Below are 25,519 nucleotides of genomic sequence, written 5' to 3' on the forward strand. Positions count from 1 at the left end.
CTGGGAGAAAAAAATGCTAGTAGAACAAAGCTGGGTGTAACTTTGGTGGTTCTGTATGTTCCAATTATCTCAATGCTTCACCCAGGGCAGGAAGGCCAAGACGAGGACAGCAGTGATTCAGAAGCAGATGAGCAGAGCGTCAGCCAGGATCCTAAGGACACTCCAAGCCAACTCAGCAGCACCAGCCACAGACCCCGAACAGCCTCCTGCCGCGCAGCAGCTGCCTGGTGTACTGACAGTGGCTCTGATGACTCCAGACGCTGGTCGGACCAGCTCAGTCTAGATGAGAAAGACGGCTTCATATTTGTGAACTATTCAGAGGGCCAGACCAGAGCCCATCTGCAGGGCCCCCTTAGCCACCCCCACCCCAATCCCATCGAGGTGCGGAATTACAGCAGATTGAAACCTGGTAACTTGAAGTCTGGTATCTATTTCTCACTCCTTATATGTTTTGTGAGGGTCGGTGGATTGAGGCAGTGGGGTCTAGCTCTCCCTGGGCCCCACCCTGGATGTGCCCTGTGACCTGGGCCACTCACACAAAAGGCCTCTTTACACAGAAGGCCTCTTCAGTTTCTTCTAGTGTAAAGTGGACTTAAAAATTCTATCCTACAAGGGTGTTTGCAATATGCTGGGCATCTTCTAAAGAAAAATACCTCAAACAAAAACTGCATTTATTCACAACTCATTAAATCACGCAAGCTAATTTAAAATGAATAAATAAAACTGCATTCACAGGTAACTTTGCCCAGAATAGAGTTAGAAGCAAGGTCCTCAGTTGGAGAAATTGGATGCATCTGCTTGCACTGAAAATTTCCCCTTCTCATTAGTTTGTCTCCTTCAGTGAGATATTTCTTCAGCCTGACCCATGTTAATATCAAGCTAGATAGCTTTACTTTCAACCAAGGCGGCAACTGCTGAGAACTGGAAAAGCTGCTGTAGCTGTATGTTGAGGTACCCTAAGTTTAAGGCCACCGTCGTAGAGTATTTCTCCCCAGTACTGGCTTCCCTCAGTTGAGTATGTTGTGTCCTCCACTTCTCCACTCCAGGGTACCGATGGGAACGGCAGCTGGTGTTCAGGAGTAAGCTGACTATGCACACAGCCTTTGATCGGAAGGACAATGCACACCCAGCTGAGGTCACTGCCTTGGGCATCTCCAAGTAAGTGTCAGGCTTTTTCCAGCTCCACTTCCCATCTGAGTCATTTGGTTAGCCAAGGGCCATATACTCCAGCCTTGTCTTTGGGGAAAACAGATTTTATTTGTATTATCATACATAGCTCAAAGAGATAAATTTGAAGAAGAACCCTGTCAGTGTGTAGATATTTTTCTTTTCTTTTTCTTCTTCTTTTTTTTTTTGTTTGTTTGAGACAGGGTCTTGCTCTGTTGCTTAGGCTAGAGTGCAGGGGCACAATCACAGCTCACTGCAGCCTCAACCTCCCAGGCTCGAGCAGTCCTCCCACCTCTGCCCCTCAAATAACTGGGACTATAGGCGCGTACCATCATACCTGGCTAATTTTTGTATTTTTTGTAGGATGGGATTTCACCGTGTTGCCCAGGCTAGTCTCAAATTCCTGGGCTCAAGTGATCTGCCCACCTCGGCCTCCCAAAGTGCTGGGATTACAGGTGTGAGCCACCGTGCCCATACACTGGATTTTAATTCTGAATTTTTTAAAAAAGTGAAAAACTGCTTTTTCTGTTCTTCAAAGATATAGCAAGGGTGATCCAAAGAAAATTGAAATGGAAGTGTAAATTTGGGCTCAATTCAGTTTTTGTCTGTTTACACATACATCCCTGAGTGAATCAAGGAGTCTCTCCGGGACCCTTACCAGCCCTGACCCCAAAACACACATCCACCAAAAACCAGAGAGCCTCGAGAAGGAGATCACAGACAACAGAAGCCTTCTATACAATGACCTCCTCTGTCATGTCTCCTGCAGGGATCACAGTAGGATCCTCGTTGGTGACAGTCGAGGCCGAGTTTTCAGCTGGTCTGTGAGTGACCAGCCAGGCCGTTCTGCTGCTGATCACTGGGTGAAGGATGAAGGCGGTGACAGCTGCTCGGGCTGCTCGGTGAGGTTTTCACTCACAGAAAGACGACACCATTGCAGGAACTGTGGTCAGCTCTTCTGCCAGAAGTAAGATAAGATATCTGCTTTTTGAATTTACATTGAGTAAGCTCTAAGGATGTTAATTATGTCCTACACACAGGTTCTGATTGCCCTGGCATCCCCACTACAGTATGCCTTGTTAGTATGAACCAGTCTTCACTTTTTCTGTTCTTCTTTATTACTACAATTAGGAAATTTTTCTATCATACAAGTCACAAACACCTTGTCATCCATGACACAGAATGCACATATGCTAATATTTCATCATATTTAATTTGGAGACCTGTGTGTGAAATGTTTCTGTAAACACTATAGATACATTTTAAGTATCTTCTTTGCACCCTTCACCAATCACACCCATTCTCCATGTTGTTATACTTTCAGGAGCATGTGTTGCCTCTGTAAACATTACATCATATTGTTTTGGTGTTTTCAGCTTCACTTTTCAGCTTTATATAGTATACTGTTTTTACCCTTCTGTAACTTTCTTACTCAACATTGTCTTTGAAATCCATTTATATAGATAACTTATTCTAATATATTTATTTTAACTATTGTCGGTTGTTTTAATTATATGAATTTATCACCATTTATTTCTCTTTTGATGCCTTCTCAGGGTTTTTTTTTTTCTATTAGTACTATAAATAATGCTACAATGCATATCCCTATAAATGCCCTTCTAATACACAAGCTGGAATTCCTCTAGAGATGGAATGAAATTGATAGAACACAGATTTGTTCTTGTTCTTAATTAGATATTGCCAAATTACTCTTCAAAACAGGAGTGCTAGTTAATACTACCTCCAACAGAACATGAAAGTTCTCCAAATTCTTAGTCATGCTTGGGACTGCCAGACTTTTTCCACTTTTGCCAATCTGATAGCTAAAAAATAGTGCTTTGTTGTTTTAACTTGCAATGCTAGTGAGACAACATCTTTTCATGTTTGTTGGCTATTTGGGTTTCCTCTTGGGTACTTTGCCTTTTTCTTTTTTTTTCCTTGAGGAGTTCTTTTATATATTCTGTGCTGTACACATTTGTCTTTTATATATCTTACAGGTATGTTCTGCCAGTCTGTGGCTTGCGTTTCAACTTTGTATATGTTTTTTCTGTCAGACAAGTTTTTAAACTGGTTGTAGTCACATTTATTACTCTTTATGATTTTTGCTTTTTTGTGCCTTAAGAATTCTTTCCCTGTCCTAAGATCACGAAGATAATCTTATTTATTTTCTTTTAAAGGTTTCAAAGTTTTATTTTTCACATTTAGATCTTTAATTCATTTGTAATTCATTTTGGGGTATGACATGAGGCAAGGATCTGTTTTTCCCCCATATGAAAGGTCAGCGGTCCCATGGCTGTGGATTTGGTTGATAACTCTGTCCTACACCCGGGTCCCAGATACATATCCACAGTCATTACTTTTCTGCCAGACCACAGGAAGGATTCCATGGACAGTATACTCTAAGGCTTGTATTGCCTTACTCCAGAGATGCCTTCATAGAAAGCATATTATTCTTAACTTGTGTAATTATGAGGCAGTTTCTGAGGTTTTGTAAGCAGCATTGGCTTACTGGTGTGGGCATAGTCTTTGGGTTTACACTGACCAAATGCTCATTGTGCTGCTTTCTGTTGCCATAATGCCAGCAAGTTACCGAGCCTCTCTGAGCTTTGGTTTCTTCATCTGTAAATGTGGGTAAGAAGACCAGTCCTCTTAGAGCTACTGAGAGAATTAAATGAGATCACATGTATGAGTGTTTTAAGGCACCAAGTTCAGAGTCTGGCAAAACAGATGTTCCATAATTTGATTCCTTAAACCTTTTCTGCTGGGCAGTCTGGTTCAAGATGAGGGACCCAAAATGTTGCAGCCAGCCATTTCCTATGGGAATTTCTGTGGGGCTGGCAGAGGATTCTGTCTAGTGGCTCTGTGCTTTTAAAGGCCTGCTGTATAAAACCTATAATGGGGCTGGGCACGGTGGCTCACACCTGTAATGCCAGCACTTTGGGAGGCTGAGGTGGTCTAATCACCTGAGGTAAGGAGTTAGAGACCAGCCTGGCCAGCATGGCAAAACCCTGTCTGTACTAAAAATACAGAAATTAGCCAGGTGTGGTGGTGTGTGCCTGTAATCCCAGCTACTCAAGAGGTTAAGTGAGAGAATCACATGAACCCAGGAGACAGAGGTTGCAGTGACCCGAGATCATGCCACTTCCCTCCATCCAGCCTGGGCAACAGAGCGAGACTGCATCTCAAAAAAATAAATAATACATTTTAAAACCCATAATGGGTTTTATAGAGCAGGCCTTTCAAAGCACAGAGCCATATAGTCTTTCTTTCTTTCTTTCTTTCTTTTTTTTTTTTGAGACGGAATCTCACTGTGTCACCCAGGCTGGAGTGCAGTGGCGCGATCTTGGCTCACTGCAACCTCTGCCTCCTGGGTTCAAGCGATTCTCCTACCTCAGCTTCCTGAGTAGCTGGGACTAAGGCATATACCACCTGCCCGGCTAATTTTTGTATTTTTAGTAGAGACAGGGTTTCACCATATTGGCCAGACTGGTCTCGAACTCCTGACCTCATGGTCTGCCCACCTCAGCCTCCCAAAGTGCTGGGATTACAGTCATGAGCCTCTGCACCCGGCCCATATCTATATATATCTAGATATAGATATAGATTTCTTGAGATGGGGTCTTCCTCTATCACCCAGGCTGGAGTGCAGTGGCATGATCACAGCTCACTGCAGCTTTGATCTCCCAGGCTCAAGCAGTCCTCCCACCTCAGCCTTCCAAGTAGCTAAGACTATAGGCAAGAGCCACCACACCTGGCTAATTTTTGTATTTTTTGTAGAGACAGAGTCTCACTATGTTCCCCAGGCTGATCTCAAAGCTGTGGGCTCAAGCAGTACCCCCACCTCAGCCTCCCAAAGTTCTGGGATTATAGTTTTCAACCTCCACACCCATCATATTAATCTAGTGATTTGTGCTAGCACTTCCGTATGTCTGCTGGCACACATCTGTTCTTTGTCATGTTTAATTTTCAAAATATTGTTTAATTATAGGTAATTCTTTAAATTATCCATTGCTATTAAATGTTGGATGGAAGCTTTATTGGAAACTGACCAAAGAGTGATAAGTTCCGATGAAGCAGGCACAGAAGGAAGTGCTGTCCAGAACACACAGCCTGTGGTCTCTATGGCTGAGAGCTGTTGACACTCCTCAGGGTTCTCAGAGGTCCAGGGACAGTCCTTTAAACCCATAAGCTTATAGTACTTAATTTACTCTCTAGACACTTTTACTGGTAGATTAATGGACTAAACATAAATCTCCATTTCAGGGACAGGTACAGTGGCTCACATCTGTAGTCTCAGCACTTTGGGAGGTCAAGGCAGGAAGATCACTTGAGGCCAGGAATTTGAGGACAGCCTGGACAATGTACTGAGACCCCATCTCTTAAAAAAAAAAATTTTTTTTTTTTCATTTCCATTTTAATCTTGTGAAAATCGAAGCCTAAAGTGATTTAATACCACATCCTGAGTCACACCCAGCTTTATTCCAGGAATAGGAACTCTGAATACTTCTTAAAGAATTTGAACATCTCTTAAGAGTAGTCTGCTTCAAAGAGTTCCAGCAAGATAAATAGGAAATGAGGGTGTTGGGACTGGAAAAGGAAAGCCAGTCTAACTGTTTAAGAAATGATTGAAGAGTGGATCAATCAAAATGTTTAAAAGCACAATGGAACTTGATAGTGATCAAACTCATATTTCTCTTGGAAATTAGAAGACTCACTAATGAGTTATTAGTAATTCTCTTGGAAGTAGATATTCATTAGTGAGTCTTCTAATTTCCACTATTGAGTTTTTCTAATTTCCAGGAGAAATATGTCAAGCTCCAAGTAAAGACACTGACATACCGTATTCCCAAGCTTATAGGCCATGAGAATTAGTCTGCACAGGTAGAATGGCCTCACATCGATGTTCAGACACCTTGGCCTCATTGTGTAGGAAAATCTTAACTCTGTTTTTTTGTTTTCATTTTTTTTAATTCTCATCAGTCAAAGAAATAGCTTCCCTGGTTTAATACTGCATTTCTTCATAGACTGAAACAAATAATACAGCTTTCCTTTTAGTCCTTGTTCAGCCACACAACACAAACCAGTATGGCCTTTGGCATTTTACTGCAAGCTTTCCATTCGATTATTAATATTCCGGAGCCCATGATCAAGCATGGAGGAGACCAATAATTAATTGACTTTTCCTTTCCTTTAGGTGCAGTCGATTTCAATCTGAAATCAAACGCTTGAAAATCTCATCCCCGGTGCGTGTTTGTCAGAACTGTTATTATAACTTACAGCATGAGAGAGGTTCAGAAGATGGGCCTCGAAATTGTTGAAGATTCAACAAGCTGAGTGGAGACCACGGTCTGTAGACCCCTTCCCGATTCTCCTGTCCCAGCTTGGAAGGCATTGAAAACAGTCTCCGTTTACACATCTCTTCATACCACGTGTTTGAAGTGTTAAAATTCAAAGGGATCATTGAATAAAACGGGTGTAGAGTACAGGAATGGGGCAGACGTGATTCAGGTGAACAGCACAAGAAGAATATGAGGTGGTTCCTAGAAGCAACACTTTCCATCTCCAATTCTCCCTGATGACAGTAGCTGTCTCCAAGAGAAATATCCTCACTTATTAACTCTCTTTTCTTGCATCTCATTTTTATAGAGCTACTCATCCTTATTTGGAAAAACCAACAACAAAAAAGGCTTTTAGAAAATGGTTGTAAATCTGACTTCTTTGCAAGTAACTGTATATTGTAAATAGGTATAAAAGGCCTTTTTTCTAAATAAGGACTTAACTGCCTGTAACATGAAACTTCAAACTAAACCACTAACTCAATGAACTACTTATGGTTTGTCTGACATCCCTCACTTACCAATTAATTATAAATATGTTTTTTTAAATCCCCAAAGATATTATCTGTGGTCTTTTTTTCCTTTCAAGCTCAGCCTGTGTGCCTGATGTCATTTCTTTCAAGTTGCCCACAGTATCTCCACTTAAACTAGGCTAGTAACCAAAATAATGTGGACCTTCTTTAGGAAACAGCGTGGGAGAATAGGAGTCCAGCCGTAAGATAAACTGGAAATATTTGGGTGTCTTGTACCTGGCTATGCACCACCTCAGTGTTGTTCCTACATAAACAAGGCCCCTTTTAAACTTGTATGTGGACTGCTGTTTGGTCAAAGAATACCTTGTTAGCATTGCAGAAAGGTGGTCAGATGACCAATGCAGTGCAGGAAACAGCCCTGTCTCAACTAATGGAAATATATTTGCATGTAACCCAAAATTAGCTTATCTTGCATAGAACATAATAAGTATGTGTCTTTCGTGACACGGATGTTCTACTATAGCTTATTTTCAAAAAAGGGGTAAAAAAAGGAAAGAAAAAAGTGTACAGAATTAACATATAAACTTTGTTGTAAAACTGAATCATGTCAGAACTGCTTAAAATTAACCCTTACCATTTAATGTCATCTACCTGAAAACAGTGAGATTTATACTGTATCAATGTCTATTTTTTTGTTTTTGCTATGAATATAATTACAGTATTTTAATATTTAGTTATTTAATTTGTTCTACTAGTTGGATACAGAACACACAAATCCAGGGGGATTAAAGCTGGAAGGGGCTAAGAGATTAGTTTACAGAGAAAAGGCTTGGTGGTGGGATTTTTTTAAATGTGTGTTATGTACATATATATATAAATATTAAAAAATGAAAGTTAATCTAGATTTTAACATTTTCAGAAACTTAGTGATAATATTATGAACAATTCTAAAAGCCCTGTGATTTGAAAAATGTAGAATCATTAATGGCCCAAGATAGGCCTTCACACCCTCACAGGTGCGAAAGGAAAGGCCTTCACATCCTCACAGAGGTGTCATGCAAAGGACAGCGGCTTTGGCTTTTCCAACTTTCCGTCTTTAGGCCCTGGTGAGAGGCACACTTATGCACTAAAATGCACATATATGCACATGCATTCAAAAATAGGCATTTGGTACAATGGTGATCTTGTACCTGATGGGCTGAAACCAGCTTAAGAACAAATTTGTTCTTCCTGATACGATAACTAGGTCTCCAAGAGAAAATATAAAGGCTGCTTTAGTGCCTTACGCTTACTAAATTTAAATCTTTATTTACCTGGGTTTGAGCCTACAGACTATTTATGATTACATATCAAAATTGATTAAAACACTTCCATTTCTAAAAGTTCAAATATACTTGTTAATAAAAGGATTATCGGCATTAATACTTTAACTTAAAGAAAAGTTGTGTTCTGTTTTCCTTTCTGTGTCTTACTCCCCCCACACTGTCCCTCCCCCATCACCATCTTCAATTCTAATAAATAATGCTGATGTTCAACAGTTGCAGAAATTGTGCTATCACGTAACTGTGGGCCTTGCCCCTGTGTGGCCCTCTAGATGAGTTGTAGCAGTGTTATTCTACACTTTTTAAAAGAAGCGTCCTCCTTTTGCCCATGAATCATGTTTACCCCATACCCAGTGGCAGAGGTGTTCTTTAAAGACTTGAATATATGAATGTGTGTGTGTTGTTACTTAAAGGTTATTCCTCTTTGTAATAGGAAACTATATGAGATGAACACTTTTAAACTTTCCAACACAACTTTCATTACTAACTTTCTGACACGACTTCATAACTAGAAGGTGGAAACCAAAACCCTCATGGTAGTATTTCCTCTGGCAGCTGGTGCTGTGGGCAACTGTTTTGTTCAATCGGGTTTCTTTTCTTTTTGCCTCTAATGCAGAAATCAACAGAATCACTCACACATACAAGTACACTCACATAAACTAATTATTTCTCTGGATATCGTTCTGTGTTCCATGTAAATTTATTTACCAACATCTATTGTCAACATGTACATCTACCTTAGTGTGGTCTGCATTCTTTCTCTGAGAGTACCTCACAGGGCTCCTGCCTGATCTTCGTAGTTTGTTCATTCATCCATCCACCTGTTCATTTGTTCATCCATGTATTCTAACATTTGTGTGTAGTGTGCAACTGTAATGTCATGCTTTTGAAGAAGAGAATAGCTGCCCATAGCAGCCATCCGTCTGGATAATAGCAAAACACTCTATAGATAAGTTATTTTGCACTTTCTTATGTATAAAGTTGGTAGAAACTTATTTTTGCTTTGTATCATTTAAATACATTTTGTTTTGGTAAATGAACTGTGTATAAAATATTTATGCCGTTAAAACTGTTTTTAGAAAGTATTTTTAATTTCAGCAAGTTTGGTTACTTGTTGCATGACTATTAACACAGCTGACTTTTTGTGTCAGTGCAATGTATATTTTTTGTCCTGTTATTAACTTGTAAGCCCTAGTAATGGCCAATTATTTGTACAGCAACAGAAGTAAATTGAAGATACTGGCTAAGACTGGATTGATTGTGGACTTTTATACTATATTGCAGAAACCAATATGTTTCTTGGTTATGTAAAAGACCTGAAGAATTACTATCTAGTGTGCAATCTGTGATATCTGAATGTTCATTGTATATTTGTCTCTGATGCAAAAAGGTAGAGTAACACAATTACAATACATGATTAAATGCAATAGTCCAGGTACTTAAGTAATTTTTTTTCATTTCAAATAAATACCCACTATTTACCACCAAAAGAAAGAAAAAGAAAAGTTGTTAAGTCAGTTATTCAGGGAAGGAAAACAAAACAGAGATCTAATAACTCCCTAAACTTTATGTAGTTCTTTTCTAGTTGTAAATACTTCAGAAGCACCTGCATAAGATTGCAGAAGTATTGGCTGTTAAGGTTCCAGTTCCAGTTCTAGTTTGACCCATCCCTAAAAATCAGGCTTTCTGCAGTCTGAGCTTCTCAATTGTGCTGGATTCCCAGGGCTAATGAGTGTATGTGGGTGGCAGTAAGGAGAAGCAAGCCCCTTCTGGGAGATGTGATCCTCAAATTTGACTGGACCTGTAGAAAAAGACAGGTCTGCATGGTTTTTGCTCTTTTTTCCTGAGCTTTATTCTCTAGCCAAAATATTGTGAAAAGTAAGCAATAGTGTGTATATATATATATGTGTGTGTGTGTGTGTGTGTGTCTCTTGAACCCATACTATAGTCACAAAAGGAATATTCCGGTGTCCCCCCTCACCTGGAACTACAGCAGCCGCTGTTAGCAGCTAGTCTTTCCAGTTCAGCCTTCAATCTGAGAGTGTTAGAACTCACAATCCATTGTTCTTGTTATCAGCTTGTTTGGTTTTAAAATACCCTTTCCGTAAAGAAGAGTTTTTAAGTTTATTTAGGCTGTTTTGATGATTGTACTTTTTCTAAAGATGCTAAATTCATTTTAAGCTTGAATAGCAGCAGAGCCCCAAATTTGAATATATTTTGCTTATTACAAATTTTACCTTAGTGCAACTCCACTTGAGTGGCAGAAGATGAAGGAATGTGAAGAACTAAAACAATACCAATTTCTTTAAAATTTTTTTTTACAAATGGTAAAAGAGAAAGCTTAGAGCAGTTCCCATATTATTAATGCTTTATTACTTACAGTTCTAGTGATGGGTTGCAGTCAAGGATGGGCACTGCAGAATTCTCAGATGCAGAAATTCAGAGTTTAAAAGAACAACCATGTAAATGATTTTCAGTGAGTCCCTTGTCTGCCATTTGCTTCTCATCTTCAACAAAATTTTCCCTACACACCTCACTTTTGACCATTTGATGGAATTGGCCCAGCACTTGGTTAGTTTTTTGCTTTATGAATATTCTCATTTCCTCCCACCTATTATAAAGCTCTTTTATTTTCTTTTACTTTTGCTAGAGACAGCATCAAGCCAAGCTACCACAATAGCATGGTGTTTTGGAGATCCCTGAATAGGAATTACCACGGAGGCTTCAGTTCTAACCAGCTTGGGAATGTAGAAAGCCTCTTGTTTTAGCGCTCGCTCTCTCCAAAGGGTTTTCCTTTATCAGTAGCTGCCTGTGAGGATGGGAATGGTCTAAGATGGTGCTTCTTTAAACTTTTTGGTCTGAGAATTCTTTGATCCTTAAAAATTTTCAAGGACCCCGAACAGCTTTTGCTTATTTGGTTTATATCTATCAGTAGTCATTGTATTAGAAATTAAAACTGAGATTTAAAATATATATGTCAACTCATTTAAAAATAACAATGATAAGAGCATGATGTATTAACATAAATTATATATTTCTATAAAAAGTCTTTCCTAGCCGAGTGCAGTGGCTCACACCTGTAATCCCAGCACTTTGGGAGGCCGAGGTGGGCGGATCACCTGAGGTCAGGAGTTCAAGACTAGCCTGGCCAACATGGCAAAACCCCGTCTCTACTACAAACATACAAAAATTAGCCAGGCGTGGTGGTGCGCGCCTGTAATCCCAGCTACCTGGGAGGCAGAGGCAGGAGAATGACTTGAACCCGGGAAGTGGAGGTTGCAGTGAGCTGAGATCTCACCACTGTACTCCAGCCTGGGTGACAGAGTGAGACTCCGTCTCCAAAAAAAAAAAAAAAAAAATCTTTTCCAAACCAAATTTTTTGCAAATCTCTTTAATGTCTGGCTCAATAGAAGACAGGTGGATTCTCAAGTCTGCTTCCGCATTCCATCTGTTGTGATACTTTGTTTTGACTGGATTTTTGGGAAAAGACACATCTGCGTGGCTTTGGCTCGTTTCCTGAGCTTTATTCTCCAGCTATCATATTGTGAAAAGTGTGTCTATCTCACCCCTACTATAGTCACATCAGGAATACACTTTGTTTTGGTTGAAGCATGAAGAAAATCCAACCTCACACATGTATTGGTTGAAAAGGGGGTGAATATTTTTAATTTTTATGGGCTCATAAGTATATATTTATGAGGTACATGTTATGTTTTAATACAGGCATACAATGTATAATAGTCACATCGAAGTTAATAGAGTATTTACCACCTCAAGCATTTATCATCCCTTTGTGTTAGGAACATTCCAGTTCCACTCTCTTGGCTATTTTAAAATACGCAGTAAATTGTTGATTAGAGTCACCCTGTTGTGCTATCAAATACTAGATCTTATTCATTCTATGTGACTATATTTTTGTACCCACTAAACATCTCCACTTTCCACCCTCCTCCCTACTACTCTTTCTAGCCTCTCATAACCATCATTCTACTCTCTGTCTCCATGAGTTCACTTGTTTTAATCTTTGACTCCCACAAATGAGTGAGCACATGCAAAATGTCTTTTTTTTGTATTTGCCTGGCTTGTTTCACTTAACATAATGTCCTCTAATTCCATCCATGTTGTTGTAAATGACAGTATTTCATTTTTTTTATGGCTGAATAGTATTCCATTGTGTATATGTGCCACATTTTCTGTACCCATTCATCTGCTGATAGACTCAGGTTGAGTTCAAATCTTGGTTATTGCGAATAGTACTGCAGTAAACATGGGAGGGCAGGTATCTCTTTGATATACTGACTTCCTCTCTTTTGTGTGTATGCCTAGTGGGATTGCTGGGTCATATGGCAGTTCTATTTTTAGTTTTTTTAGGAACCTCCATACTGTTCTCCATAGTATGGAGAATTTATATGGAGAATCCATACTATATATTATACTCCATAGTATGGAGAATATGGTTGTACTAATTTACATTCCCACCAACAGTGTAGGAGGGTTCCCCTTTCTCTATCCTCACCAGCATTTGTTCTTGCCTGTCTCTTGGATAACAGCCATTCTAACTTGGGTGAGAGGATATCTCCTTGTGGTTTTGGTTTGCATTTCTCTGATGATTTGTGATGTTGAGCATTTTTTTATATACCTGTTTGACATTTGTATGTCTTCTTTTGAGAAATGCCTATTCAGATCATTTGCCCATTTTTAATAGGATTATTAGATTTTTTTTTTCCTGTCGAGTTGTTTGAGCTCCTTATATATTCTGGTTATTAACCACCCTTGTCAGATGGGTGGTTTGCAAATATTTTCTTCTATTCTGTGGGTTGCCTCTTCACTTGTTGATCATTTCCTTTGCTGTACAGAAGCTTTTTAACTTGATGTGATCCCACTGTCCATTTTTGCTTTGGTTATCCGTGCTTTTGAGGTCTTAGCCAAAAAATCTTTGCCCTGACCAAAGTCCTGGAGAGTTTCCCCAATGGTTTCTTCTAGCAGTTTCATAGTTTTAGGTCTTAGAATTAAATATTTAATCCATTTTGATTTGATGTTTGTATATGGTGAGAGATAGGGAGTCTAGCTTCATTCTTCCGCATATGGATATCTAGTTTCCACGACAGGATTTATTGAATGGATTGTCCTTTCCTCAATGTATGTTCTTGGCACTTTTGTCAAAAATGAGTTCACTGTAGATATATGGTTTTATTTCTGGATTCTTTATTCTGTTCCATTGGTCTATGGCTATTTAGACTATTGTTTTTACACCAGTACCAGGCTGTTTTGGTTACTATAGCTCTGTAGTGTAATTTGAAGTCAGGTAATATGATTCCTCCAGTTTTGTTCCTTTTGTTCACAGTGGCTTTGGCTATTCTGGGTACTTTGTGATTCCACATAAATTTTAGGATTATTTTTTCTATTTCTGTGAAGAATGTCATTGATATTTTGATAGGAATTGCATTTAATCTGTAGATTGCTTTGGGTAGTATGGACATTTTAACAACATTGATTCTTCCAATCCATGAACATGGAATATATTTCCATTTTTTGTGTGTTCTCTTTAGCTTCTTTCATCAGTCTTTTACAGTTTTCATTATAGAGATCTTTCATTCCTTTGGTTAAATTTATTCCTAGGTATATTACTTTATTTGTAGCCATTGTAAATGGGATTACTTTCTTGATTTCTTTTTCATATTGTTCACTGTTGGCATGTAGAAATGCTCCTGATTTTTGTATGTTGATTTTGTATGCTGCAATTTTACTGAATTTATCAGTTCTAATTTTAGGTTTTCCCAAATATAAGATCATACCATCTTCAAACAAGAATAATTTGACTACTTCTGTTCCAATTAGATGCCTTTTCTTTCTCTTTTCTGATTGCTCCAGCTAGGACACTATGTTGAGTAACAGTGAAAATGGGCATCCTTGTCTTATTCCAGATCTTAAAGGAAAGGCTTTCAGTTTTTCGAGCTAGAATATTATAATTGCTTTTTCAGATCATTGCTTCTTAAGTCGTAGTTTTAAGTTTTTTAATAGTTTAAGTTTCTTAAAGATTAATTACTACGTGGACTCTGAAATGATGCCAATGAACTTCTCATATTATTATGACATTAAAATCCATGGATCTGTCTTGCACTTTGAATTTATTTTTTTACCCATCCATAATTTTACAGCATCATGCATTGATCATTTAGAAAATTATTTTTAAATCTTGATTCAAGCACCAGAGACAGAAACAGTATATGTAGAACTTCTAAATGCTGACGTATATCATTAGATAATACCAAAAAATCACATTATCATATACATTAAAATACCACCAGCTGTATCAGAAAATTTTAAGTCATAGTGACAGACACAAATTCTACAAAAAATTATTATTTTTGCTTAAAACCTAAATTGTTATCATTGGCAATAAATACTGTCTGCTGTTTTCTTTGAAGGGACAGGCTCACTTTGTTAATATTTGAGAACATACCATCCATAGAACTGTAGCTTGTCAACTGTTCTTTCAATAAAAATAGTATTCCATGAGAAAGGAAGAGAGTTCAGCTCACAATTCAGTCACACAAGTGCTTCTCTTTGAGACAAATGTTGTACTTCAGTATGCAGGTTCTTTATGGGTACTTCTCATCTTGTGTCACTCTACTTAAGGGCCAAGATTTAATAAAAGTAATAATTTTTATTGCTTCTCCAAGGTCATTCTTAAGTCAAAGAGGCACTTGTGTTTTTACTGCAAGTGTTTGATTATGAAGAATATGATCATTACTACTAGTGGTTTGGCGCCACCATACTAAGGTTCCAGCAGTTCTACCCACCACTGCTTTTGTACCTCAATAAAAATATCAATGCAGCGAAAGGGTAAATAGTGTTTTAGTAGTACTGTGAAAATCTTGCAGACCCTCTGAAAGGGTGTCAGGTTTCCTGGGGGCCTGGAAACCCCTTGAGAACCACTGGTCCAAGAAGACATGAGATGAGGCTACCTAAATTGTAAAGTAGCATGCATGCAATCTCATTCAGTAATGATATTCCTAATTACTAATCCAGTGCTTCAACTGGGCTCCCATTGAAACCTCCCAAGAGCAAGACAAGGCCCTATCACATTGAAGTGTTTTGGTGGCCACCCCCAGCTACTGGGATACAACCTCTACAGCCCAAAAGCAGTTGGGGTTTCAAATAAGGACTTTTGAAATCACATTATTCTAGGCACTAAAATTTTGATAATGTAAAAGAAACTGCTAATACTAATCTTTTAATATTAGATACAGTTCTAACTAGTATAATAAACTATCAGGAGAGTCAGTCTGGGGGCTAAGCTCCCATTGTACCACTTACTGTGTGACCTCAGGTGAGTGACTTAACCACTCTAGGTCTGAGTTTCCTTATATGGAAAATTTGTATTAGGATACCTGCCCCCAGAGAATTGTTATAAGGATTCGATGTGGTAATATATATAGGAAGGGTAGTGCCTGACAAATATGTTGTCAGTACATTCCAGTGTTAACTCGGAAATACGAACATAAAAGGGATGATGCACTGAAACATCTGAATGCCAAATGAACGCCAATGGCAGGGAGTTAACCTTCAGTCAGATATACAGGAGGCAGAATGCTAGAATGGGAAGGGCTCTTCAAAGTCATCAAGTCCAAACCCTCATTTAGCACGAGAGGGAAGGGGTTCATACAGGTGTTTAGTGTTCCCAAAGCCAGGCTGCTTTTTAGGTAGAATTCCCAGCTCTGCTCCTAAGCATCTGACACCCAGGCCAAGGCTCTTTACAAACAGCTCCCAGTTAGTATTTCCCAATTTTCTTTTAGGTGATTACAGTGCAAGTGTACTTTGGATGTTATTTCAATATTATCCGTGCATAATTATGCCCTTCTTTATCAAGAAGATAGAGCATCCAAACTTCAACCTTGGCCTTCAGCTATCATGCTTCCTGCTCAACAAAGGCAAAGAAGAGTTGCAAGCTGCATTCCAGTACAGAGGACAGAGTTAAAGAAAAACAACTTGTTTAGGGTCTTGCCCTCAGGCCCTACTACAAACTTCAAACAAAAGCTATATCCTAAAAATGTTATTTCCCGGCATAAAGTTTCCCTTCATAAAAGGAAGCCACTCCTTTGCAAACTGACTCAAGAAATTCACCATGGAGCAAAGGTGAACTAAGCAGTCTTTGTTTATAAACTTGAGGATCCTTTGAGTCTGCTGCTGGCCGATTCTGCCAAGAGGAAAAAAGAAACCAAGTTCTCCTAAAGCAATGTTATCAAGTGTGCTGTGGTTCAAGCTCCAATCTGCGAATGTTGATGTCTTTTTCCTTCTAAGGTAGCAAATCTGTGTTTGTGCTAATACATACTTAGCTGGGCCTTGAAGATGATTTTTTACAATGATGTAAGTACCCTCTCCAAGAACTTTTTGGCCTATAAATGAGAGGCTTGCCTTCATGCAGGTTATCTGTAGATTTTCAGTAAGTGTATTCCATTCCTTACTGTTTCTAATTCAGTAATACTCTCTTCCACAATATGTTTTCTTTGCTCTGCACTCCCCATTTTCATATCATTGTTATCTGATCTTTGTCCTTTTTTGAATTATTGTATGATACCAGGCCTTCCTGGGAGGTCCTCCCCTATTCCCCCTTGTTCACTCCACTGCCCCCACCCCGTGACCCGCCACTGCATTCCTGGTCTTTTGCAAACTTTTGTCCTGCCTTCTTGCCTGCCTGCCTTTTACATAGGTGTCATGCCATTGATTTTCCTCTTCCTCTTTTAAACGTGGACTCCTGTCCAGCCTTTATGTTTGCTGTGATATACTGTGAGTGAATTCTCCTTAACATGGTTCCCCCCTTAGTTTGAGGATTGGGTGTTGTGATTGGGTTTTGTGACACAGCAGTCACCGTGTGTGTGCTGCAATTGCCCATTCCGTGTCAAGCCCTGCAGGGCTCCTCACCTTCTTACCCCTCACACCCTCTTCTATGTCCTGGGCTAGGGCCTCCTCTGCCACAGGGCCATGCCCTGACTGCCCTCTGCCTGCAAGGATCCTACTCCAGGTGTGCTCCTCTTCCTCCCTCACCTCCAAGTCTTTCCTCAAATGTCACCTTCTAAGTGAGGCCTCCCCTGACCAACCTACAGTATTTACAATTGCAATTTCCCTCCCTCTGACTTCCTCATAATCACCCTTCTCTGAGACCCTCTATAAGGTGCTATACTACTAGTTCTTTCTGTCTCTCTAGCAAAGGGTAAGCTACATGACCGCAGACACTTTTGTCTGTTTCACTCACTGCTGCAGGGAGTTCTAAAACTGTATCTGACAGAGTGGCTACTCAATAAATGTGTTGAATGAAGGAATTAGAGGCAGCCCTCGATTTGCCCTCAATGGTAATGCAATCTGTTTTTGTAAATATCTTACATCATCTTTCTTGTGTTGAATTTGAGCTTTCGAATACCACATGCCTGAACACATGTGCTTGAAATGCTCACTAGGGTTTGGTTTTTATTATTCTTTATTTTTTCAGACAGGGTCTCTCTCACCCAGGCTGGAGTGCAGTGGCACTATCATAGCTCACTGCAGCCTTGACCTCTCAGGCTTAAGCCATCCTCCTGCCTCATCCTCCTGAGTAGCTGGAACCACAGGTTCAGGCCGCCCAGCTAATTTTTTTTTTTAATAGATGAGGTCTCATTATATTGCCCAGGCTGGTCTGAAACTCCTGGGCTCAAGTGATCCTCCCACCTTGGCCTCCCAAAGTGCTGGAATTACCGGTATGAGCCACCACACCCAGCCTAGGGTTTGGTCTTAAACATTCAAAGTTTCTCATTCTTTGAAGATACCTTGAGCAAGGCACCCTCTGCCTATGAGAATCACCCACCCAGCACCCCAGGATAGAAGCCACAGGGTCTTTGTAGCAGTGCCAGAGAAGAAAGCCTCTTCCCCTCCTTTTCCTAGTCCAGCCTAACTGGGGAGGACGATATATTCCAGGGCAGCCCCCACCCCTCAACCCTGCCCAGCAGATGGATCCAGGAGGGGCTACTGGACCCATTGTGGGGTTCCCATTTGGGGTCAGCTGGCAGCCCTTCCCTGTCCCATACCCAGTCCTAGAATACTCCCCCATCCCACCCCTGCCTTTTCACCATATCCCATCATTCAGATTCTCCAATCAGCTATTTTAACAACTTCAATACATAATTAACATACTGTAAAAATCATCAAGTCTACAATTCAGTATGTTTTGGTATATTCAGAGTTTTGCCACCTGATACGGTTTGGCTGTGTTCCCACCCAAATCTCAACTTGAATTTATCTCCCAAAATTCCCACGTGTTGTGGGAGGGACCCAGGGGGAGTAATTCAATCATGCGGGCCAGTCTTTCCCATGCTATTCTCATGTGAGAATAAGTCCCACAAGATCTGATGGGTTTATCAGGGGTTTCCGCTTTTGCTTCTCTCTCATTTTCTCTTGCTGCCGCCATGTAAGAAGTGCCTTTCACCTCCTGCCATGATTCTGAGGACTCCCCAGCCATGTGGAACTGTAAGTCCAATTAGACCTCTTTCTCTTTTCAGTTTCCAGTATGTCTTTATCAGCAGCATGAAAACAGACTAATATAGTAAATTGGTACCAGTAGAGTGGGGCGTTGCTGAAAAGATACACAAAAAATGTGGAAACTATTTTGGAACTGGGCAAGAGGCAGAGGCTGGAACAGTTTGGAGGGCTCAGAAGGAGCAGGAGAATGTGGGAAAGTTTGGAATTTCCTGGAGACTTGTTCAATGGCTTAGCCCAAAATGCTGATAGCAATATGGACAATAAAGTCCAGGCTGAGGTGTTCTCAGAGATGAGGAAAGTGTTGGGAACTGGAGTAAAGGTGACTCTTGTTACATTTTAGCAAAGAGAATGGCGGCATTCTGCCCCTGCCCTAGAGATTTGTGAAACTTTGAACTTAAGAAAGATGATTTAGGTTATCTGGCAGAAATTTCTAGGCAGCAAAGCATTCAAAACATGACTTGGGTACTGTTAAAGGCATTCAGTTTTATAAGGGAAGCAGAGGATAAAAGTTTGGAAAAAATGCAACCCAACTATGTAATAGAAAAGAAAAACCCATTTTCTGGGGAGAAATTCAAGCTAGCTACAGAAATTTGTATAAGTAGCAGAAGCCTAATGTTAATCCCCAAGACAATGGGGAAAATGGCTCCAGGCCATATCAGAGACCTTCACAGCAACCCCTCCCATCACAGGCCTGGAGGCCTAGGAGGAAAAAGTGGTTTCATGGGCCAGACCCAGGGTCCCCATGCTGTATGCAGCCCAGGGACTTGGTGCCCTGTGTCCAACTTTGCTCCAGTTGTGGCTGAAAGGGGCCAATGTACACCTCGGGCTGTGGCTTCAGAGGGTGGATGCTCCAAGCCTTGGCAGCTTCCACGTGATGTTGAGCCTGTGGGTGCACAGAAGTCAAGAATTGAATTTGGGAACTTATGCCCAGATTTCAGAAGACGTATGGAAACACCTGGATGCCCCAGCAAAAGTTTGCTGCAGGGGTGGGACCCTCATGGAGAACCTCTGCTAGGGCAGTGCAGAAGGAAAATGTGGGATCAGAGCCCCCACACAGACTCCCTACTGGGGCCCTGCCTAGTGGAGCTGTGAGAAGAGGGCCACCACCCTCCAGACCTCAGAATGGTAGATCCACTAACCTACAGTTTGCACCATGCACCTGAAAAAGCCACAGACACTCAACACCAGCCTGTGAAAGCAGCCAGGAGGGAGGCTGTATCCTGCAAAGCCACAAGGGCAGGGCTGCCCAAGACCATGGGAACCCACCTCTTGAATCAGCATGACCTGGATGTGAGACACGGAGTCAAAGGAGATCATCTTGGAGCTTTAAAACTTGACTGCCAGACAGGTGTGGTGGCTCACGCCTGTGATCCCAGCACTTTGGGAGGCCGAGGCAGATGGATCACCTGAGGTCGGGTGTTTGAGACCAGCCTGGTCAACAGGGTGAAACTTCATTTCTACTAAAAATACAAAAAATTAGCTGGACATGGTGGTGGACGGCTGTAATCCCAGCTACTCAGGGGGCTGAGGCAAGAGAATTGCTTGAGTCTGGGAGGTAGAGGTTGCAGTGAGCCGAGATCGTGCCATTGCATTCCAGCTTGGGCAACAAGAGTGAAACTCTGTCTCAAAAACAAACAAAAACTAAAACACAAAAAAACAAACTTGACTGCCCCACTGGATTTCAGACTTGCATGGGCTCTGTAACCCCTTTTTTTGGCCAATTTCTTCCATTTGGAATGGCTGTTATTTACTCAATGCCTGTACCCCCATTGTATCTAGGAAGTAACTAGCTTGCTATTGATTTTACAAGCTCATAGGCAGAAGGAATTTGCCTTGTCTCAAATCAGACTTTGGACTGTTGACTTTTGGGTTAACGGTGAAATAAGACTTTGGGGGACTGTTGGGAAGGAATGATTGGTTTTGTAATGTGAGGACATGAGATTTGGAGGGGTCGGGGTGGAATGATATGGTTTGGCTATGTCTTCACCCAAATCTCAACTTGAATTGTATCTCCCAGAATTCTCATGTGTTGTGGGAGGGCCCCAGGGGGAGGTAAGTGAATCATGGGGGCCAGTCTTTCCCATGCTATTCTCGTAAGTCTCACGAGATCTGATGGGTTTATCTGGGGTTTCCACTTTCATTTCTCTCTCATTTTCTCTTGCCACCACTATGTAAGAAGTGCCTTTCACCTCCTGCCATGATTCTGAGGCCTCCCCAGTCAGGTGGAACTGTAAGTCCAATTATACCTCTTTTTCGTCACAGTCTCTGGTTTATCAGCAGCATGAAAACAGACTAATTAATACACCACCATTGTCACAATCTAATTTCAGAATATTTTCATCACCCAAAAAGAAACCCCTTACCATTAGCAGTTACTCCCTATTCTCCTCCTCCTGCCCCCAGCCTCTGCCAACACACTAATCTACTTTGTCTATTTGCCCAATCTGAACATTTTATCTAATGGAATGATGCAATATGTGGTCTTTTGGGAATGGTTTATTTCACTTAACATTTTTGAGCTTCATCTATATCACAGCATGTATCAGTGTTTCATGCCTTTTGACTTCCAAGTAGTAGCCCATTGTATGGATAGACTACATCTTATTTATCCATTCAGCACATGGTGTTTAGCTTGTTTCCACTTTTTTACTATTGTGAATCATGCTGCTGTAAACATTCATGTTCAGGTTTTTGTATGGATGAATGCTTACATTTCTGTTAGGTATATACCAAGAAATGGAATTGTTGGCTCATATGGTAACTCCATGTTTTACATTTCGAGCAGCTCTCAGACTGTTTTCCAAAGCTATTGCACCATTTTACATTCACACTAGCAATGTATCCAATCAGTTTTTATTCTCAGGGAACAGCACCAACCAACCTGTCTCCCTCTGTGCCCCCTTCAAGTGCTCATTAAAATGTAAGTCACTCTGATTTGGGGACAGGTCACTTTCCAATATACTTTCAAGAAGGTATCTGGTGAGAAAGTAGTGACAGTGACAGCCTCTTCTAGCAGCCTCAGAATGCGCTGGGGTCTCTGATCCCGCCTGGGCTTTTCCTACCACCTTGCCTCACTCCCTGCTAGCTCCAGCCCAAGTCAGAGCTCCAACCCTTCCTGAGGTGACCACAATCACAGCACCTTCTACAATGTTTCTCCAGCTAATCTGCACATTCTTTTGAGGGAATTGGACATATTTAGTTATTTCAAATACTAAAATGATGTCTCATTCAAATATGGTTCTATATCCATGTTTAGTGGATATATGATATCCATCATTTAGTGAATGACTGAGGTTCTGGGGGTGGTGGTAATAAATACTCTTAGCAGTATATATTACATTCAAAGAAAAGGTACCCTCTTGAAATTCTTGAAAGCTGGATCTTAGAACTGAGTCGCCCTTCAGGGTGCCGACAATTGTGAAAAAGATGGAGGGGGGCCATGATTAGTAGGAAGGCCTCTTCTTGCCTTTGCCTTCCTGGGGGCCAGAGCTCAATGGGGCACGGGAGCAAACTGCCCCTTCCTTCAGTGAGGGCTCTCACTTAGAACTTCCATAAGTTATTTTGGCGTCACTCTTAATATTAGTGTATACACTTGGTCACTACTCCTCAGCAGAGGAGAAGTAGTGTCGTCATACTTGGATTTGGATTAAGATCTGTTCCTTCTCTTCCTGCTATCAAGTAGAATTGTCAAGGTGGGACTTCCAGCTATGTCTGAGTTAGGGGGTGGCAAATCCTCTCCCCAAAAAAGCATCTATTAAAAGCTGGAGAAAATTTATATTTCCACACTCTAGAAATTGAACAAAGGTATACACTACGAAAAACGTTTATGCTTGAAAAACTGGGGCACAGTGGGTGTTTGTGGAATCCTTCCCGAGGGCTGCATGCATGCCCCCACCAGCTCAGCTGGGTTACAGCTTTAGTCAGGGCAGGAGAGACTCTGAGGACTCCGACAGTCCAGTGGGACTTGCTCAATTTGCAACAGTGGACAATACCCATACCCAGAGAAGTCAGTGGAAGTGACAATCTCAGAGGATGAGAAGGGAGGGCTAATGGTACCACAAGCTGGGAATTGTGTGGTTGGGCCAAGCGCTTTCCTAGATGAGGCTGCACACGGGTGCAGAGGGTACCTGGAGAGGGTCTGGGCAACACTTCCACTACTGGCTGCCCCTGAACACAGGAGCCTCAAGAGGCAAAGATGACTAATTGGACATCATTAAATTTAAAAGATGTTAAACTTCAAAAGACACCGTTAAGAAAATAAAAGACAAGCCAAAGCCTGAGAGAAAATATTTGCAAATTATATATCTGATAAGGTACTTCTATCCAGAATATATAAAGATTTCTTAAACTCAATAATAAGGAAAATAATGCCATTTAAAAATGGGCAAAAGAGGATGGATGCAGTGGCTCATGCCTATAATCCCAGCAGTTTGGGAGGTCAAAGCAGGTGGATCACTTGAGCCCAGGAGTTTGAGACCACCCTGGCCAACATGGCAAATCCCATCTCTACAAAAAATACGAAAATTAAATGGGCATGGTGGTGGGCACCTGTAATCCCAGCTACTCAGGAGGCTGAAGAGGATCTCTTGAGCCTGGGAGGCAGAAGTTGCACCACTGCACTCCAGCCTGGGTGACAGAGCGAGACTCCGTCTCAAAAAATAAATAAATAAATAATAAAAATTTTAAAAAATAAAAAATGGGCAAAAAGATACGAATATTTTTGTCAAATAAGATATATAGAAGGGAAATAAAGCACATGAAAAGACACACCACCACTAGCCATTAGAGAAATGCAAATGAAAATCACAATGAAATACCTTTATGCATCAGCTAGAATGTCTATAATTTAAAAGACAGGTGATGGCAGGTTTGGGTAAAGATGCAGATAAACTACAACCATTGCAGATCACAAGTAAGAATGTAAGATTGTACAGCTACTTTAGAAAACAGTTTGTTTTCTTTTTCTTTTTTGAGCCAGAGTCTTGCTCTGTCACCCAGGCTGGGGTGAAATGGCACAATCTTGGCTCACTGCAACTTCTGCCTCCCAAGCGATTCTTCTGCCTCAGCCTCCCAAACAGCCGGGATTACAGGAGCACGCCACCATGCCCAGATGATTTTTGTATTTTTAGTAGAGACGGGATCTCTCCATGTTAGCCAGGCTGGTCTTGAACTCCTGACCCCAGGTGATCCACCTGCCTAGGCCTCCCAGCAGGCCTGAGCCACTGTGTCCGGCAAGTTATTTCTTTAAAAGAAACTTACCATACAATTAAGCAATTCCTCCCCTAGCCATCTACCCGAGAGAAATGAAGAAATTTCTGCACAAAGACATGTATGTCTACTCACATTCATAGTAACATTCTTCATAAGGGCCCCAAGCTGGAAATAACCCAAATGTTCATCAACTGATGAGTTAGCAAAACATATTAATAAAAGGAGAGAAGTGCTAATACATGCAAAAACATGCCAGGTGCAAAGCATACTATATAATTCAATTTATGTGAAATATCACACAGACAGAAAGCAGATCAGTGGTTGCCAAAGGCTGAGACGTGGAGTGAGGATTAACTGCAAATGGGCACCAGGAAACTTTTTGGAAGATCATGAAAGTGCTCTCAAACTGGATTTGGTGGTGGCGGCACAATGTTATGGTATGTAAATTATATCTCAGTAAAACTGTTGGGGGAAAAAACAAATGGAATTTCTGACAATTCAAATGTGTATGTCTTACCTGGACTAGCTGAAGCCTCTGTTTCCTTTTCTTCACAACTTTTTGAGATTTACTAAAACCAATGAAAAATATATTTAATAGATTACTCAAGAATATTCCCCAAACTCATCACTTGCCTAGGCCTCATCTGAAGCTTGAATTGTTGAACAGAAAATCACCCAGACCAGGTGCAGCAGCTCATGCTTGTAATCCCAGTACTTTGGGAGGCAGAGGCAGGCGGCTCTTTTGAGGTCAAAAATTGGAGACCAGCCTGGGCAATATGGTGAAACCCCATCTCTACCGAAAAAAAAAAAAATTAGCCAAGCATGGTGGCATGTGCCTGTAGTTCCTCCCAGCTACTCAGGAGGCTAAAAGATGATGATCGCTTGAGCCTGGGAGGTTGAGACTGCAATGAGCAGTCATCACGCCACTGCACACCAGCCTGGGGCAACAGAGCGAGACCCTGTCTCAAGAAAGAAAGAAAAGAAAGAAAAAGAAAAGAAAAAAGAAAATCATCTGGACACATTAAACTCAAGTCAGATGCACAGCAGAAAGTCTGAGAGTTAAACTCCAAGTCCTATACCCTGTTCATGTTACAAGTTGAGAGACAGCAGTTTTAAATTTCACTTTCACTAGAGGACAATGCGATCCTTAAGGTGCACTCTCCCTCAATAATTCTTCGGCTCTCTTGAGTGACAAGGCTCTTGCTTCACCAGCCTTATCTTTTGTACACAGTAGAGAACAGGCTGGATTCTCTCCATTCCTTCTGGAAACTCACTTTGCCATCATCAGGAAATGCTCACCAACTTTTACTAAATGATGACTGATGCGTATCTGATGATTTAAGAAGGTTCTCCGTTTCTCTACAGGAAAACGATGAGATTAAGGTAGGAATGGCTTCTGATTTTGGCTAAATTATCTAGACCTGATTTTTCTTTGCAGCTACTAAAGATTCCCAAATCTCCACAGCCCCTCTTCAAGGAGTGAATTTTAAACTTTATA

At 40.9% G+C, this 25,519-nt stretch overlaps 1 protein-coding gene and 1 long non-coding RNA gene across 14 annotated transcripts in view; one reads left to right on the forward strand and one right to left on the reverse strand.

Moving 5' to 3' along the window:
* WDFY3 (WD repeat and FYVE domain containing 3) overlaps positions 1-9,736 on the forward strand; it is a 309,189-nt gene extending 299,453 nt beyond the window's left edge. For all 13 annotated transcript variants that reach the window (XM_045392358.3, XM_045392361.3, XM_074039773.1 and 10 more), the window contains 4 exons: positions 86-409; positions 1,047-1,158; positions 1,937-2,134; positions 6,362-9,736. In XM_045392358.3, the coding sequence (XP_045248293.2) occupies positions 86-409; positions 1,047-1,158; positions 1,937-2,134; positions 6,362-6,485 (758 nt within the window). In that variant the 3' untranslated portion in view covers positions 6,486-9,736. The remainder of the gene's footprint in view (positions 1-85; positions 410-1,046; positions 1,159-1,936; positions 2,135-6,361) is intronic.
* Positions 9,737-19,275: 9,539 nt separating this feature from the next.
* On the reverse strand, positions 19,276-24,650 carry LOC141410298 (uncharacterized). Its single transcript, XR_012434826.1, has 2 exons — positions 24,539-24,650; positions 19,276-19,693 (listed from the first exon to the last, which is right to left on the reverse strand). It is a non-coding gene; the product is annotated as an uncharacterized lncRNA (long non-coding RNA).
* Between the last annotated feature and the right edge of the window lie 869 nt (positions 24,651-25,519).

Source organism: Macaca fascicularis, chromosome 5 (assembly GCF_037993035.2).
Source record: "Macaca fascicularis isolate 582-1 chromosome 5, T2T-MFA8v1.1".
NCBI lineage: Eukaryota > Metazoa > Chordata > Mammalia > Primates > Cercopithecidae > Macaca > Macaca fascicularis.